The following is a 16,796-nucleotide window of genomic DNA, read 5'->3' on the forward strand; positions in this document are numbered from 1 at the left end:
GACAATAAAGGAAGAGCGGTATAGAAACTGCAGGCTTTTGAAAGAATACACTCCTTTTATCTAGTTGCCCTTTACTCAAGACACACTAGAAGAGCGGGCCTTGGGATTTCCCCGTGACTCTTGCCTCGCGTCCCTTTCCAGCCGGGCTCCACCCGCCCCTCCCCGATGGCGGGGGAAGGCGCGGCCTTGCAAAGCGCCGCGCGCGCCGTAGACCCCTCCCTCCGCGTTCTTTCCCCGCCCCTTCGCCTTTCACGCTCCGCCGTCGCCTAGCAACCATTCAGCCGCCGCGCGCGGCGCCTTCTGGGACGCCTCCCTCGTTGCCGTGGCGACCGGAGGCGCGCGCGGCCCCCGTGTTGCTCCCTTGGGCGCCGCCATGTACCCGGCCGTCGAGCTGCGCTCGGAGGGCCCGCCGAGGCTGCCCCCGCACAAGTTGTAAGTGCGGCTCTTGTGGGTGCTGCTCTTCCCCCTGGCGCCTGTGCAGCACGCCCAGCAGGGCGGGAGGGGAAGGAGATCGAAAGAGGGTTTTCTGACGCGCAGTTCTTTGCGAGAACTGGCCCGTGCGGGGACGCTGTGGGAAGGGGCCGAGTGAGAATTGGGCGCCTGTTTGTTTGTTTTTAAGAGGGAGTCCGAAAGAGCTGGAAGACAGGCCCAGTTCTATTCACGGACTTGGGAAAGGGTTTATTTGTAGCCCGCCTTTCTCGCTGAAGCTCAAGATGGATTACCGGGGGTGGGGGGTGGACAGTGCAATTAGACAACATAAGATATCCAATCCACAGTGCAACTGGACTAGGATGTCGAATTTAGTAGATAAGCAGCCAAGGTACAGTGGAATCACAAAGGTAGAAGACAGTGCAGGAAAAGCAAGGTGATACCTAGAGTAATCATTGCAGTGGATTGCAATCCTGTTCCATTCAACTGCAGTTCTGTTAAAATGCCCTCCTGGACATGTGTTTGCACATTCTGTGGAATGAGAGAATCGTGCGAGCCTTCCTGATCTCCTTAGCAAAGGTCCTTTTTCTCCTTGCATGTTTTCCTTTTGTTTCTTTGGCGTTTTATACAGGGATGTTTCCCCACGGTCACCTCCACCGACTGCTTCGGCAGCTGCCTTTTGATTATGCATGCTCTCCCCGTGCATTTTGCCCATTTTTCCAGGTTCTGTTTTAGCCAGAATCTGGAATATGCAGGCAAAATGCTTGAGGAGAGCGTGGCGGCCTCTGACAGTCGGGAAAGGCAAGCATAATCAAAAGGAAACCCCGAAGCAGTCGGCGGGAAACGTCCATGCATAAAAGGCCTTTGTTTTCAACCTAAACAATTACTTCATAGTCTTGCTTAGGCTGTTCATGTTTATTTTTTACTTTGTAGCAAACTAGAGCCACAGCTCATAATGATATTTGTGCAGGGCAACTATGAAATAGCAATTATAATTTGTTTTTAAAGGGTCAGTAGCTTTGGCTGGCTAAGAAGTGCAAAACAGCACTGAACCCACCAACACCATCCCACCAAAGAAACAAGAATAAATAAGTTACAGTAGATCCATGGGTGCCCTGAGAATGCATGAAATAATTAATCAGACTGGAAGAAAAAGAAAGAGATGAAATTTTAAAGGGACAATAACACTCAAAAGCACTTTGACTCACCACACAAGACTGGCTCATACTACAATTTCTAAGTTTTTTAAAAAATCACCACTAATCAGGTCTGAATCATTATGAGAAAACAATACAGAAAACAATCAAATTCAGTAGTTTGGATAGCTATGGTGTTATCTGGATTCTATGTAAAAATCAAGCAAATGAATCATGGTAATTCCACACTAAACCTGTGTGGGACCAATTTATATTATGGGTGCATAAGTGGTCCAAGACATTTTGATGCTGGAGGTGGAAAGTCCATGTAGCACCCTTCCACGCACACAGTTAAAACAATATAGTTTTAAATTAAATTGACCATTGGCTGCCAATGTTGCTCATAAACTGCCTTATGTAGAACCTGTAATGGAGAGAGGATGTCATTACCAGAATACAATAGACAGGCACAGGAAGGGGGGGTGTCGGGCACGTGGAGAGGATGTTTCTTATTATCTTAGGATGCTAGGAAAAAGCCCCTGGATAAGTTAGACAAAACCCATTGGAGGTGAGCTTCATGCAAACCATATACACCAGGGTGATAAAGACGTTGAGTTGACCCAGCATGTCAGAGGCTGCTGATAAGTCGAGAAGGATAAGAATAGAAGTGAGACTTGTGCTGGAATGAGATCCTGGCAAGTCATTAATATGTCTGGAGGAAAGGCTGTGACTGAAGACAGGCGGGTGGGGAGGGTCAATCAGGAACACTAAGCAGAGTAAGGAGGAATGTGGAGGAGGGATCAGCTCAGCTCATGAATGGTAGAAGGACAGCTTCCTGAACAGCTGCTTATCAACAAAGAGAAATATTTCTGATATCCAGTTAGTTGAACGTCTGCAGACTTGACATACCAATGTAAAGAGCTGGTGCCACAGCACAGCATGCAGCCTGAACATACACAGTTTTCTAGGTCTTCCTAATGACCCTTCTTCCCAAATATGGCATAAGCATTCAGGAGAAAGAGTTGGTGTAGGTGAGCAAGTAAATTTAACAGGTGTGGGATGGAGCCATCTGCAGGCTTAGTTCTAGGATATTGGCTATTTCTGTCACTTCAGAAATGCATCTTTTTTTCTTTCATGATTCATTAATTTAAGAACATAAGAAAGGCCCTGCTGGATCAGACCAAGGCCCATCAAGTCCAGCAGTCTGTTCACACAGTGACCAACCAGGTGCCTTTAGGAAGCCACAAACAAGACGAGTGCAGCAGCACCATCCTGCCTGTGTTCCACCACACCCAAAATAATAGGCATGCTCCTTTGATACTAGAGAGAATAGGTATGCAGCATGACCAGTATCCATTCTTACTAATAACCATGAATACCCCTCTCCTCCATGCATATGTCCACTCCCCTCTTAAAGCCCTCCAAGCTGGCAGCCATCACCACATCCTGGGGCAGGGAGTTCCACAATTTATGCGTTGTGTGAAAAAATATTTCCTTTTATCTGTTTTGAATCTCTCACTCTCCAGCTTTAGCAGATGACCCCGTGTTCTAGTATTTTGGGAGAGGGAGAAAAACTTCTCCCTGTCCACTCTCTCCAAACCATGCATAATTTTATAGACCTCTATCATGTCTCCCCTTAGCCGCCTTCTTTCCAAGCTAAACAGCCCTAAGCGTCCTAACCGCTCCCCATAGGACAGTTGCTCTAGTCCCTTAATCATTTTTGTTGCTCTTTTCTGCACCTTCTCAAGCTCTGTAATACCCTTTTTTAGGTGTAGTGACCAGAACTGTACACAGTATTCCAAGTGTGGTCTCACCATAGATTTGTATAAGGGCAGTATGATATCAGCAGTTTTATTCTCTATTCCTCATCTAATTATGGCCAGCATGGAATTTGCCTTTTTTACAGCAGCCACACACTGGGTTGACATCTTCATTGAGCTATCCACTACCACCCCAAGATCCCTTTCTTGGTCTGTCGCTGCCAGCACAGATCCCATCAGTATATATATGAAGTTGGGATTTTTTTGCCCCAATATGCATCACTTTACACTTGCTCACATTGAATCTCATTTGCCATTTTAATGCCCATTCTTTCAGTAAGCAGAGATCCTTCTGGAGCTCTTCACAGTCCGATTTTGTTTTAACCACCCTAAATAATTTGGTGTCATCTGCAAACTTGACTACTTCACTGTTTAACCCCAACTCCAGGTCATTGATGAACAGGTTGAAAAGCACCGGTCCCAACACAGATCCCTGAGGCACCCCACTGCTCACATCCCGCCATTGTGAGAACTGACCATTGGAGATCAGTTATCTTCAGTGAAGGAGATGTCCTGGGGGTTCTACAGGAAACACATCTTATCCCCCTGTTATTCAACCTCTATGTAATGTTTTTAAGAGAAATCATTAGTAGCTTTGGAACTGGATGTCATCAATATGCTGATGACACTCCACTCTATATCTCTCTATCCATGTTCTCTAATGGTGGGGTAGAGGTCTTGAGCCACTGACTGCTGTGGTTAAATGTCTGAAAGAGAACAAACTAAAACTGAACTCAGACAAGATGGAAGGGAGGTTGGTTGGTCTTAAACGGTTTTGTGCTTCCTATTTTTGATGGGGTTTGGCTGACTTGGTGAAGAGCCTGGATTATACTGGACTTGCCGTTACTGCTGGAGAAGCAAGTTAATTCAGCCACAAAAATGCTTTTTCCCAACTTAGTTTAGCTTGGAAGATGGCTTGACTCAGTCGGCCTGGCCACCTGGATCCATATAATAGACTAGATTACTGTAATGCACTCACATATGTCTCCCCTCTAAATTAATTTGGAGACTTCAGTTGGTGCAGAATGCAACAGTTCCATTATTCTTGGGAGCTAGATGGAGTATGCATATTACACCCATTTTGCAGTTACTCCATTGGCTGCCCATCAGTTACTGAGCACATTTCAAGGTATTGGCATCAAAGGCCTTTATGGCCTTGGGCTCTCAAACCAGCAAGACCAACTCTTCACCTGTGTCTCAGCATGACAGCTTTGCTCATCTGGGCAGAACCTTCTGCAGGTGCCACCCTACAGATAGGCAAGGTCAACCACTGCCCATATATGTGTCTTCTCTGTAGCAGCCCCTACCCTGTGGAACGGCCTGCCTGAGGAGGTCAGGAAGGCTCCCACACATCTGGCATTTCGCTAACTACGTAAAACAGAATTGTTCGGGAGGTCATAGGAAGTAAAACAGGGCTACATCATAAAAGATTGACCCAAGAAAATATACTGTTTCGACTGCTGTAATACCATGTTCTGCATTGTTCACCCTGTCATGTTTAATATTGATGCTTTGTTCAGACACCAGCTCCGTTTCAAATTCCTGCAGTCCCTAGTTCTATTACATTGCTTGTTAGATATATCATCCTACTGATTGCGTTGATTTACTTTGTGTCATCTGCCTTGAATCTCAGTGAGAAAGGTGGACTTTAAATAATGTAAATTAAGCACCACTAGTTGCTTGAATGGTGTGGTACCCCTCAACCATATTATGTCAAGTTCATCAAGACCAATCCCAGGTTTTTAAATAAACCATTTGGTTATGTGGACACAGAAGAGTCAAAAGCCAAGTAGATGAGGGTTGGGGAAGGGCCATAGCTCAGTAGTAGAGCATCTGCTTGGCATGCAGAAGGTCCCAGGTTCAATCCCCGGCATCTCCAGCTAAAGGGACTAGGCAAGTAGGTGATGTGGAAGACCTCTGCCTGAGACCCTAGAGAGCCACTGACAGTCTGAGTAGACAATACTGACCCAAGGGTCTGATTCAGTATAAGGCAGCTTCATGTGTTCAAGTCTGGGCTCTGGCCAAAGGTTTCTTTGTGCTTTTGCCTAACTTCCTCTCTGTGGTCACCTTCTGTGTGTAGTGCAGGGCAATGATTTGATTATCTCTTTTGTTTTATTTTGCTGCTGTTTTATTAAGTTTATACTGTTTTTGTTGATATTGGAGTTATTAATCTATTTTGACCAGGTGTTAGCTGCTTTGGACAAACTATTTGGTAAAGCAGAATGGAATTAAAAAACAAAAAAAGAAACAGTAGGGGAATACTTATTCATACCTGTCCAGGGAAATGAATGGTCCTTGTGCCTACTTGTGTTTTTCAGAGTAGACACCTTCAGAATATTTAACCTTGAGCTCCCAGAAAGGAGTAACATCCTAAAGAAGTTCCAAGAGAGATACACACCAAGGGGACATGATCACAACCTGTCGCTTGAATGGCGTGGTACCGCTCAACCGTATTATGTCAAGTTCATCAAGACCAATCCCAGGTTTTTAAATAAACCAATTGGTTTTCTGGACACAGAAGAGCCAAAAGCCAAGGAGGTGAGGGTTGTTTATACATTATGAAAGTGAGAAGAGGTTAAATAATTGAACCAACATGACTTGCCTATACCATGCAAGATCTTTCTTGAAATAGCAGCACCTTCAGAGAAGGGCTAGAGCTGCGGCCCAATGGTTGCAAACAAGATTATAAACACAAGGTCCTATGCTCAGCCTCTGGCATCGCTCGCTAAAAGGGTCTCAGGAAGCAGGTTTGGGGAAAGCCTCTGCCAAAGATGCTGAGGAGCTGCTGCTAGATGTACTGAGCTAGATGTGTCAATGACCTGACTTGGTATAAGGCAGCGACATATGTGTACCTCTGTTGATTTGATGTTGACCAACACAATTCTTTCCTTTATCTGTAAAGGGTCATTGGTGGCCATGTAGCGAACCCTTAGTGCATCGTCCTAAGCCATCTTATGACAAGCAAAGCTCTCAAAGAATTGATTTCCAGAAGCCAAACTGTAAATTGTCTCGGCCTATTAAGTACTGCAGTTTGATGCTACCTTCTCGTGGAATAGGTAAGGCTAAATTCCCCCCTCCCGCTTGAAAAAAACTAAAATGTAACAGTAGCAAACAAAGACTTTATATTTTGCTACTTAGCAATTTCATTGACGTTATGTAGTAGGAACAGAAAACAGCCAACAAATCTTTGTTGCTACTTGATTGGGTTGCTTCCCCATGCTGCATAGCATGCACAGCCAATCCATTGTAATCGAATCTTAATTGTTAATTTTTCAATTATTTTGTGTTCTCCACCTTGTAGCTCTAAGACTGCAATCCTACACAGAATCATTTTATCTGCATGGAGGATATTTGTATTTTGAACTTTCTTTATGATTTCAGATACAGACATTCATATTGTAGTGGGAGTAATCCTATTGAAATGGGTGATGTTTCTCTGAATCTGTAGCCCTCAACACATGAGGTTTCCCGTAACACGTGTACACTGGTATAGGAACCCCACCAATGTAAAACTTTAGGGCCTAAATAACCTCAGAGTGTTCTATGAGGTTACCATTGTGTCATAAGTATATACAGTCAACTCTTGGATGACAACCATCTTTGCTCCCATTTTGAAGGAGAAATTACATCGCTTTCCTTCCTCTCCACTAGGGTTGCCACTTACTTGGTTTTGCAGGGGGCAGTACTCCCTGTCCTGCACTCTCACTCAGTGGAGCAGCAGTGGGGAAATGGTGTTGACTGACTCCAGGATGTCACTTGGTGTTTCAGGATTGGAAGTGACATCAAGATGCTCTAGGAATTTGCAGCATCACTTCTTATCCAGCTGGCAGCACTATACCCCACAACAGCATGGGCAGGGTTTAAACGTTCATGTCGGTCCTTAGACCCTTGGATCATGATCACGCAGATCATGATGCAGTGAGCTCCTTATTTTAGTGGGCTCAGAACCTAGATATCACCATTAACCATCACATTTTACCACCAAAGTACATTAAATTTGCAAAGTAGCCATATTGTAGTGGCTGCTCAAAAGTTGAGGAAGAAGTTTGCTATGGTTAATTAGAAGCATTGCAAAGATGTAATGGGATACGTTATTTACTGTCTATACTTCTGCTCCCACTCATAAGTCTTAAAGAAAAGTATATTGAACGCAGTTTTCTGAACTCTACAAATGCTGCCCAGAGTTCTCTGTAACCATGGTTCATCATGTGTTTCTCTTGTTGATGGTTGCTATGGTGACATAGGTTGAAACCGTAAATTGTACATTATGTTATCACCATTGTGAATGTGTGGGCATGAGACATGGTGCTCCTGGTGGTATATATATACTTTTATTTACAGCCATTGGCCAGCATACAAAATTCAATACATCCATAATTTTAAAAAAAAAAAAGCAGGAAAAGGGGATCAAGGCATTATTACATTGATTCAGTAACATTTGCAGACTACATAATCTAGACATTCTAATATTTGTTACCAGATCGGCACCCTACAATTGAGGTTCAGTCCTAAATAATATGCAGTTAATTTGATTTCTCATAAGGTGATTAAACTCCCTTCTTCCTGAGTACAGCGTGGCAGAACTTTGCTACGATGAGGGAAACAGTAGAGTTCCTATCTTCCAACAGAAATTTTACCAGTGAATCATTACCATGATTAGAGCTACAATCATATCCGGGATACTTGTGTAGTATAAGTGGCAATATTAATTGCTTTCTGGCATCCCTATGGGTTTTGCAATGCAAAAGAATGTGTTCCATTGACTCAACAGCCTTATCAGGGCAGGAGCATGAACCCATATCATGGGCTGCCCTTGGAACTTTCCTTTTAGTAGAGCCCATGGGAAAGCATTAAACCGGGCTCTAGAAAAGGCCCACCTAAGCTTTGAGAAAGTAATGGTGGGCAAGTATGGAGCAATAGAAATTCCTGTCCACGACTTTAAGGGCCTATAAAACCTTGGAAGGAGTGCTGTTTCGGTTTGCAAGTCAATGTCAGTAAGGCGTTGGGATACTAAATCTTTTGCTTTTTAAAGGCCTAACTCCAATAGGGTCCAATCCTATTGTGCGCAATTTACTAATTATCCTTTCTTCCCAAGTGTTGGTTGGAGGTGAATTTTCAGCCAATAGTTGATGGTGGCCATCCATACCCTGGTTTCTATTTTTAGTAGTCCTGCTTCTTGGCGCAGGATTATGTTGACACAGCATTTAGGGACTTTGAAAAGGGCCTCAAAAAACCTGCTTGGGTTCTTTCTAATAATGAAAAATTGGTGTAGGGCCCTATTTGACTGCCGTAAATTAATATTGGGAGGGTTTTTGCCTTGTATAGTTGGATAGCTGCAGGAATGAATTGGCCCCCTTTGGTCCAGAAAAATCTGAGAATGGCTACGTTGATTCTTTGAGCGGAATCAGCTACTGCTTGCCTATGGGCTATTTGATTCCCATTATATTGGAAGACCACCCAGGTATTTGAAACATTTCACCTGTTTTATTTCATGACCATCAATGAACCGCTGTGACTTTTTATATCTATTAATGAAGCGCATTACTTTTGTTTTGGAATAGTTAATGAACAGTTGATCCTCCTGGCAATGAGTAGCCAGAATTCCCAGAGCTCGCTTCAAGCCCATTTTAGTCTGGGAAAGAATTACCGCGTCATCAGCGTACATAAATATTGGTAATTTTTTCCCGGAGACCTGGTGGTATCAACTGGAGGCAGCTCTGGCCACCAGCCCCTCCCACGAAGGCCATACGCTGATTCTTATGGACCCTTGACCGCAGAGTGCCCATGGGCCCCTCCATCACAGCTGCTGTCTTCCTGGCCATTTGGGAAGAGCAGAGTGTACCTTTATTAAGCTCCTTTTAGCCCCATCACCAAAGCAGGACTACAAAGCAGGACTACAGCTGAACATCAAGAAAACAAAAGTAATGACTACAGGAGAATTATACAACTTTAAGGTTGACAATGAGGAAATTGAAATTGTTCAAGACTTTCTATTCCTTGGTTCCACCATCAACCAAAAGGGAGACTGCAGCCAAGAAATCAGAAGGAGATTGAGACTGGGAAGGGCAGCCATGAAGGAGCTAGAAAAGATTTTGAAGTGTAAGGATGTGTCACTGGCCACCAAGACTAGATTAATTCATGCCATTGTATTCCCTATTACTATGTATGGGTGTGAAAGCTGTACAGTGAAGAAAGCTGATAGGAAGAAAATAGATTCCTTTGAAATGTGGTGTTGGAGGAGAGTGTTACAGATTCCGTGGACTGCCAAAAAAACAAATCAGTGGGTTATAGATCAAATCAAGCCTGAACTGACCCTGGAAGCTAAAATGACTAAACTGAGGCTATCGTATTTAGGTCATGTCATGAGATGACAAGAGTCACTGAAAGACAGTCATGCTAGGAAAAGTTGAGGGCAGCAGGAAAAGAGGAAAACCCAACAAGAGATGGATTGACTCAGTAAAGGAAGCCACAGCCCTCAATTTGCAAGATCTGAGCAAGGCTGTCAAAGATAGGACATTTTGGAGGACTTTCATTCATAGGGTCGCCATGAGTCGGAAGCGACTTGACGGCACTTAACACACACACACAACCCCATCACTGCCAAAAAAGAGCACGACAGAGTTGGTACTCCATTTCCTTTTACGAAAATAGGCAATGGCTGTCTGGAAAGGGTGCCTGGAGAAGGCAGATGATCCTCATTCTGTTTTCTCTACTGCTGGGAAGTGGGAGGTCGACCCTAGTCAAAGGTCAGCTTTTCAGCCAGCCTTCAGGAGATCACCCACTGTGCAAAAACCTGATACTGGCACTGTCTCCCATCTACATTCCAGGGTCTTCCTCTTCTCCATGGAACGCCCAATTGTCTTCTGTCTCTTCTTTGTTTTTGGAATTTCTGTATTTTAGACAAATTTCTCAGCCCTAATTTTCAGCTCCAAGGTTTCCAGTTTTGGAATGGAGTAAGATGAGAGCTGAAGGGGGTCTGAAAGAGGCATTCCGGTCTGTGCTGTACACATTTGTCCTACAGCTGTTCCACAGTGCCTCCAAAACCAATTTGACCAGAGAGGGCACTGGGTATGTTTATAATGGGAAACGATCACTTTGTCTCACCATCTCCCCTTAGTTCAACCTCTGCTGCTCAGTCTGCATGTTGTCACCTTTCAGCTGGAGACACCTGAAGTATGAAATGAACAGAACGGTAGCACCCATTTTACCTTCTCGGTTCCCTGATTTTGGCTTCTATTCTTTTCTCATGGACAGACTATAATGTTAGCCTGCTGGCTTTTTGTGCTTGGTTCTCAGAGCATGTCCAACACATGTGATAAGAATGAGGAGAGTATTTATGATATCGTTATGTTCTTTAGAGCAAGCTATTCTGGCTTTGAGCATTCACTCCTTTCTTCGTGCTTGTTCCTTATTTTGACATAGTTGGTGGTCCCTGATTTATGGAGGCATTAGAGGACAATCTGTACATAGATCTATAGATATAAAAATGCACATGTATGTGTACTTTTGCCATGTGCATGCTAGGAAAATTTGTGGTGGGATCCTATTAACTGTGAATGGAACCAGTTCATGGAATGAACTCTGCTGCCCCCAATGTTCTCTGGAAAGCTGTTCCTGAGATTTATGGGACTACTGGAAACATAGTGGGATGTGAGGTGCTGCAGCAAGAAGAAGCCTTAGCAGAAATGTCTGTTGTACAGACAGTGCATACATATTCATTCATTTAGTGATCTACACTAATGGCATGCTAATTTTGACATCTAAATGCTTTTCATGTTGGAATTTTGTAACCTTTGAACTAGGCACTGATGGCCAATGATATTGCAGCCTTTGATGACCTAGAATGCGGTAATGAGCATCAATAAGAACCAGTTATTCCTGTGTAATGTTTTCAGGAGAAAATATGAACACAAAAACATGAAAGAACCCAGCTGGATTGGACAAAAAGTGCCTCTAATCTAGTGCTGGGTAAAGTACATAAAAGAGAAAGCAAAATGATGAAGGAAGCCTGTGCATCTTCTCTACTAGAAAAGTCCAAGCAATTGAGGGCTGATGAATTCAGGAAAAAGATGACCAGCAGGGGAGGTTACAGAAAGGTATGGCATTAGGCCTGGTGTGGAGGAAGCTGATAGAACTTTTCCTCCCTCTCCTGTAATAATTCAGCCAAGTGCCCTCAAGTTCTGTTGATGGACAGTAGATACAGGACAGACAAAAGAAAGTACTTCACAAAACACATAGCTTTCTTGTAGAGTTTACTACCACTAGATGGGGTAATGGTTACCCGGACAGGTAGTTTTAAAAGATGATTAGACAAATTTGTGCAGGACAGATCTATCAATGGCTGTTGACCACGATGCCTAAATGGAACCTCCATTTTCCAAGGCAGTGTATCTTTGATTTTCTGTTGCTGAGCAGCAGTAACAAGAACGGCTTTGGTGATCATTCTTGTGGGCTTGCTGGGGCATCTGGTTGGCTGTTTTGTGAAACGGGATGCTGGATTACATGGACCATTGGCCTGATCCAGTGTTCTTCTTGCATTCTTACTTTGTTTCTAACAATGGCCAATCAGATGCTTCTGGATACTTTATAACAGGGCACGAAAGCAACATCCCTCCATCAGCATTTGTTATTGAGAGGCAGCCCCTGACCGAGAAAATTCCATTTAGCTATCATGAAGAAGAGCTGTTGATAGACTTATCCTCCATTAATTTGTTCAATCCTTTTTAAAAAGCCTCCTAAAGCCCCTTCTGCTTCTTCTCACAAACAGATCTGCAGCTCTGCCTCTGGTTCGCTTCTCCATAATATAATTCATCACCAATAAATATTCAGCTTGTTTATGAATGACGGATAGATGAGCTATACTAAGCACACACCCAGAACATTACATTCTCCGTCGCACCCCTGAGTTTATAAGGGGAGAAGAATAGCTTTCATATGTCCGTGAGTTTATAGACTGCCAAGGCAAAGTCGGCTGTCTGTCTGGATTTAGGCTGAAGCTCCTAGAAACAAGAGGACGCTCTGCCATGGAGATGTGGGACTTAGTGGCTTTTCTTTATAAACAGCTACACACAATTGGAAATTCTGTAAGAAGCGAAGTGGGTCTGTCTTATACAGGAGTTGGACATGATGTTTTGTTTTGTTTTTCAATGTAGAAGTCAGCATTTTGGTGCTCATTAGAAACAATGACCACTGCGCTCGACAGCTAGTCTTTTTTTGGGCATTAGTTTAGATTCATAGGAGCTGAAAAGGACATCCTGGGTCACTAATCGTAATGCAGTGCTTTGTGTCTGGATTCACGAGTCTGACTCTTAAGCCACTCCCGGCAGTGGTTTACCCAGCCTGTTTTGACCTACTGAGCCACAAAGAAACTGGGTCTGTGGGCCAATTCTGCCTTTTCAGACCCCTGCCCAAAACATTTGCGTTGGTGGCGATGGTGTGTGTGTGTTTTGGGTCTGATCCGTGTGTGTGTATGGGGAGGGTTGGATATTCAGTCAGTGTAGGTTGGCGGAAATTTAAATACAAGTCATCTAAACATGTTCTGAAATCGTGTCACTAGCTTAGGAAAGCATGACACTTAAACAACATTGTTATCGTTTCATTGCTGTTTAGTAGATATATCCCGCCCTTTTCTGTTTAAAAACATCCAAAGGGGTTAATGATAAAACAATTTAATGTAATAAAATACAACATCTATGGACTCATTGGCAGAACAGTTGGAGGCAGGAGCAAACTTACTTCTTGGGACTCAACTGTGTGAAGCTTGTGGGCATTTTTATATTTAATTCTCAGGTGCGCAGGGGCCCAGTTATGATTGGGACCACTACACAAAGCGGGGAGTGAAGTTTGCCCCCTGACAACCACAGGAAGTCACTCTTTGCTCTGTTCTAGCAGCAAACTTCTGTATCAGGAACTTTGTTTCCCCAGTGGGGCAAAATAGCAGCTTCCTGTGGCTGATTTCAGGTCAGTAGATAAGGATGGGGGGAGCTTAACCCCCCCTTTCTTTGCATTGTGATCAGAATTGGGTCTCCACAGCCTAATAATGGTGGTTTAGAAAAACAACATTGGGCATGGAACTTTCAGAATTACATGTAGCTGAGACTTCAATTCAGTGAGCAAATAGTATAAAGAAGGATTGGGAGGAGATGGTCCACTTGGTGACTGCTAGCTAATGTTAGGCAAGCCACCACATGCCTGCTGTTTGCTAGGATGATTGCAAAGGATGCTGAACTAACTGGATCTTGGCCTAATCCAGCCTGGTACCTCCTTGTGTTTTTAGGCAAAAGAGCACGCTCACTTAATACAGATTAGTTGCAGCAGAACTGTTGCTGCCTGTCCACTAAACTATCCCCAAGGTTCAAGTGAATTGGACCAAGGGGTCCATTTTATGGGCCCCTGAACAAGGTGCCCCAGCCATCCTCCATTGTTTGCTATGGGGGAAAAAATCCATGCTTTCTCCAGGGCAAAGAATAGCAAAAACAAACAAACACAAGAGCACGCATCCTGTGGCCAAAACCAACAAGCCCCACAAAATCAACATCAAACTAGAGAATCCCAGCAGAAACATAGCAGTGTGGCAAGCCCAATACATCCAGTGTCAAACTAGAGAATCCACACCAAACCAACTGAAGCGAGGGAAGGGAGTCCATTCCATCAGAACCAATGTCAAATCAATGCCAAACCACAGAATCTAAGCAGAACCCAGGTCTAATATGGCAGTGCAAGCCCAACAGAACCAATGACAAACCAAAAAATCCTAGCAGAAGCTTTCAGCTGTGGGTAATCATTTAGGTGGTTGAACTAAACACTTCATGGAAGAGGTGTGTTTTGAGGAAGGATTTGAAGGAGTCATGTAGATGATCTAGGAGGCAGTGTAAGTCATAAGGGGTGACATGGAAATAGGCAAAGCTTGTTTACTAGAGCAAAAGACTTGATCTAACAGTTCAGCAAAATCCACATGGTAATGTGTACTGCTTCAGACTGCAAGCAGGGAATCAGTGTAGAATGCTTCCTAACATGAATTGCTCGTTTCTTGTCAAAAACTCATTTCATCAGAGAGAGGCTGAAGCTACAACTTTCCTCTGAGAGGAGCTAGCTTTTCTCCTTTGGGAGCCATAAACCTTCCCCTCTTGCATTCTGAAGTGGTGCCATCCAAAAGGGAAAATTTAGTTGCTGTTGTTCAAGTCTGTTGTAAATTTCTTGGTGCCACTTCAACAAAAAGCATTGACTAGCTAAACAATTCATTTTATTTAAATGACTGGCTGGTTACAAGTAGGGCCAGCTTTCAAATCTAACAGAATTCTTCAGGCATGAGTGTCTTGGAGCAAAAGTACAGCAAAACAAGGTGGAATATGGTTTTCAACATTTCCAGGATTTGGCTTTTGGCCTTCAGGGATGCTTGGAGAACACAAGAAATGTGCTGGGCGCGTTGCCTTGATTTGCTGAGGAAATAGGCCCACCCTGAAATTCAAGAACTTTTTCCAGTTTTGGCTTCGTCCATGGCAGATATATGATTGGTCTTGGAGTCCAGGTAGGAGATCTGGCTCACAGTGATTCTATGACTGGAATTGACTGGTATATCTTTCAGTCACTGTTTTCCAAAATATATTTCTTTGGAAGCAAGTCCTATTGTTTTCACCTCCCGTGCAAGCTAGGCTTGTTGTAGACTTTGGAACCATGTGGGCCTGCTGATGTCAAGGCCCAGGGTGCTATTTGTGAGGACTACTGCCTCCACGTGCTGTTCGTGTAGCTGCCATAACTTGCATGATTGCAATGCCTTCAAGCAGAGTGGTGGTGCACATCATGGCAGCCGCAGAGACAGCTTTTATGTGGAGGTGTTGGTTTTCCCAAACAGTCTCTAAATGCTCATGCAGGGATTGCTGTTACATCTGAATGGGATCTTACAACAAAGGAATTGTGTTTAGACCTATAAGAATAGGCCAGTGGCTCATCTAGCTCAGTAAATTGTTTTTGGCTGCAGACAATTAGAAAAGTTCACCAGATGTGACTATGATAACTATGCCACTAAGTCGGGAGGGGGGGGGCAATTGAAGCAGCGGCAGGGCAGGCAACTGACCAGTGGAGCAACCAACTGAGATAGCAAAGAAGGGAAGAGGAGGGCCAGGCAGGCAACGGTAGTTGTAGAGGCAGCAGCCAAGAAGGCAGGAGCCTTGGCTGGTCCAGTGAGCAAGGCAGCAGGGAAAGCAGGAGGTGGCCAGGAGAGCAGCAGAACCAGCAACGATAGCACGGGCAGTGGGGAAGGGAGGCCCCTGGAGTGCTGCAGGTGGGTGGACAAGCAAGGCAGAGTGAGAGTGGAGGGGTAATGTGTAGAAAGGCAGCAAGGGGCAGAAAGAGGCAGGAGAAAGAAGAAGGGACCAGTGGGAGGTTGGCACTTTTCCTCCCTCATAGGCCCCCACTTGTAAGGGTACAGATCAGTCAGAAGCTGAAAGTTTCCCAACAGCTTCTTGCTAATCTCATAGTAAGCATGAAGGTTGAGGGACAGGAAATGGATTGCAACCTATTTGTGAGCCACACACTGGGCTGCTGGGTTGTCATGGAATGCTCCTGAACATTCTAGCTGGTTAGGGAGATAGAGTGTAATCAAGAGCACGCAGCTTCTGAGAGAAGAGAAAGGTCACTTAGGCTGGGGGGGATTCACACAGTGCATAGGACAGGAATGATGTTGAGCAGGCAAGGAGGTTTGAGGGCTGGGAAACTAGTGGGAAGAGATTCAGAGAGGCAAAGGAGCAAAAGGAAAGGAAACAGTAGTCACTGGATGTAAAATGCCTGGGATTTCTAAGTAATTTGTCCCTTTGTGTGAAGCTACCTACCTCTGATATGCTCCAGCTGTTGTCCAAATAGGTATTTGTACAGGGGTTATAACATGCAAAGCATCCTTTAGGTGCACAGTATATCAGTGTCCTACTTCAGGATAGCACTCCAACAGAATGAGGGGGGAAGTCGCTCTTAAATGAGAAAAATCTTTATTCCCCTTGCAAGATACAGCATTGAACATGGAATTGCAAGAATTGCAAAATGAGATAGTAAAACAGTTGAATCGAATAACAAATACAAAACCTTTGGATAAGCTTATCTGCCTGTGAGCTACTGGGGGGAAACCCAGAGGGAAAGGGGACCAACTTGCAGTCAGGCTAGCAGGGGGTGTTTGGGGGGAATTAAGGGGAGAAAGAAAACATACATGAGCCCAACCCTGAAGAAAAAAACAAGCAAGAGTCCAGTCCAGGGACAGATGGTAAAAAGCAAGTCTGGGGGATGCATTTCCAGGGTCCAAAAAAGGGGAAAGTTCAGTGATTTCAGCCAAAGAGTGGGGTTCCAGAAAGTCGAGTCCCCTAAGGTTGAGGAAGCAGGCTTGGGTCCAAAAACCAGCTATGAAGGTAGGAGGGCCTAGAGAGTG

General features: G+C 44.2%; 1 protein-coding gene across 1 annotated transcript in view; it reads left to right on the forward strand.

Moving 5' to 3' along the window:
- The first annotated feature begins 373 nt into the window (after positions 1-373).
- C7H2orf73 (chromosome 7 C2orf73 homolog) overlaps positions 374-16,796 on the forward strand; it is a 40,739-nt gene continuing 24,316 nt past the window's right edge. Inside the window, exons 1-3 of the mRNA XM_056853397.1 lie at positions 374-432; positions 5,704-5,923; positions 6,288-6,441. Of these exons, the coding sequence (XP_056709375.1) occupies positions 374-432; positions 5,704-5,923; positions 6,288-6,441 (433 nt within the window). The remainder of the gene's footprint in view (positions 433-5,703; positions 5,924-6,287; positions 6,442-16,796) is intronic.

The sequence above is a fragment of the Euleptes europaea genome, chromosome 7 (genome assembly GCF_029931775.1).
Source record: "Euleptes europaea isolate rEulEur1 chromosome 7, rEulEur1.hap1, whole genome shotgun sequence".
NCBI lineage: Eukaryota > Metazoa > Chordata > Lepidosauria > Squamata > Sphaerodactylidae > Euleptes > Euleptes europaea.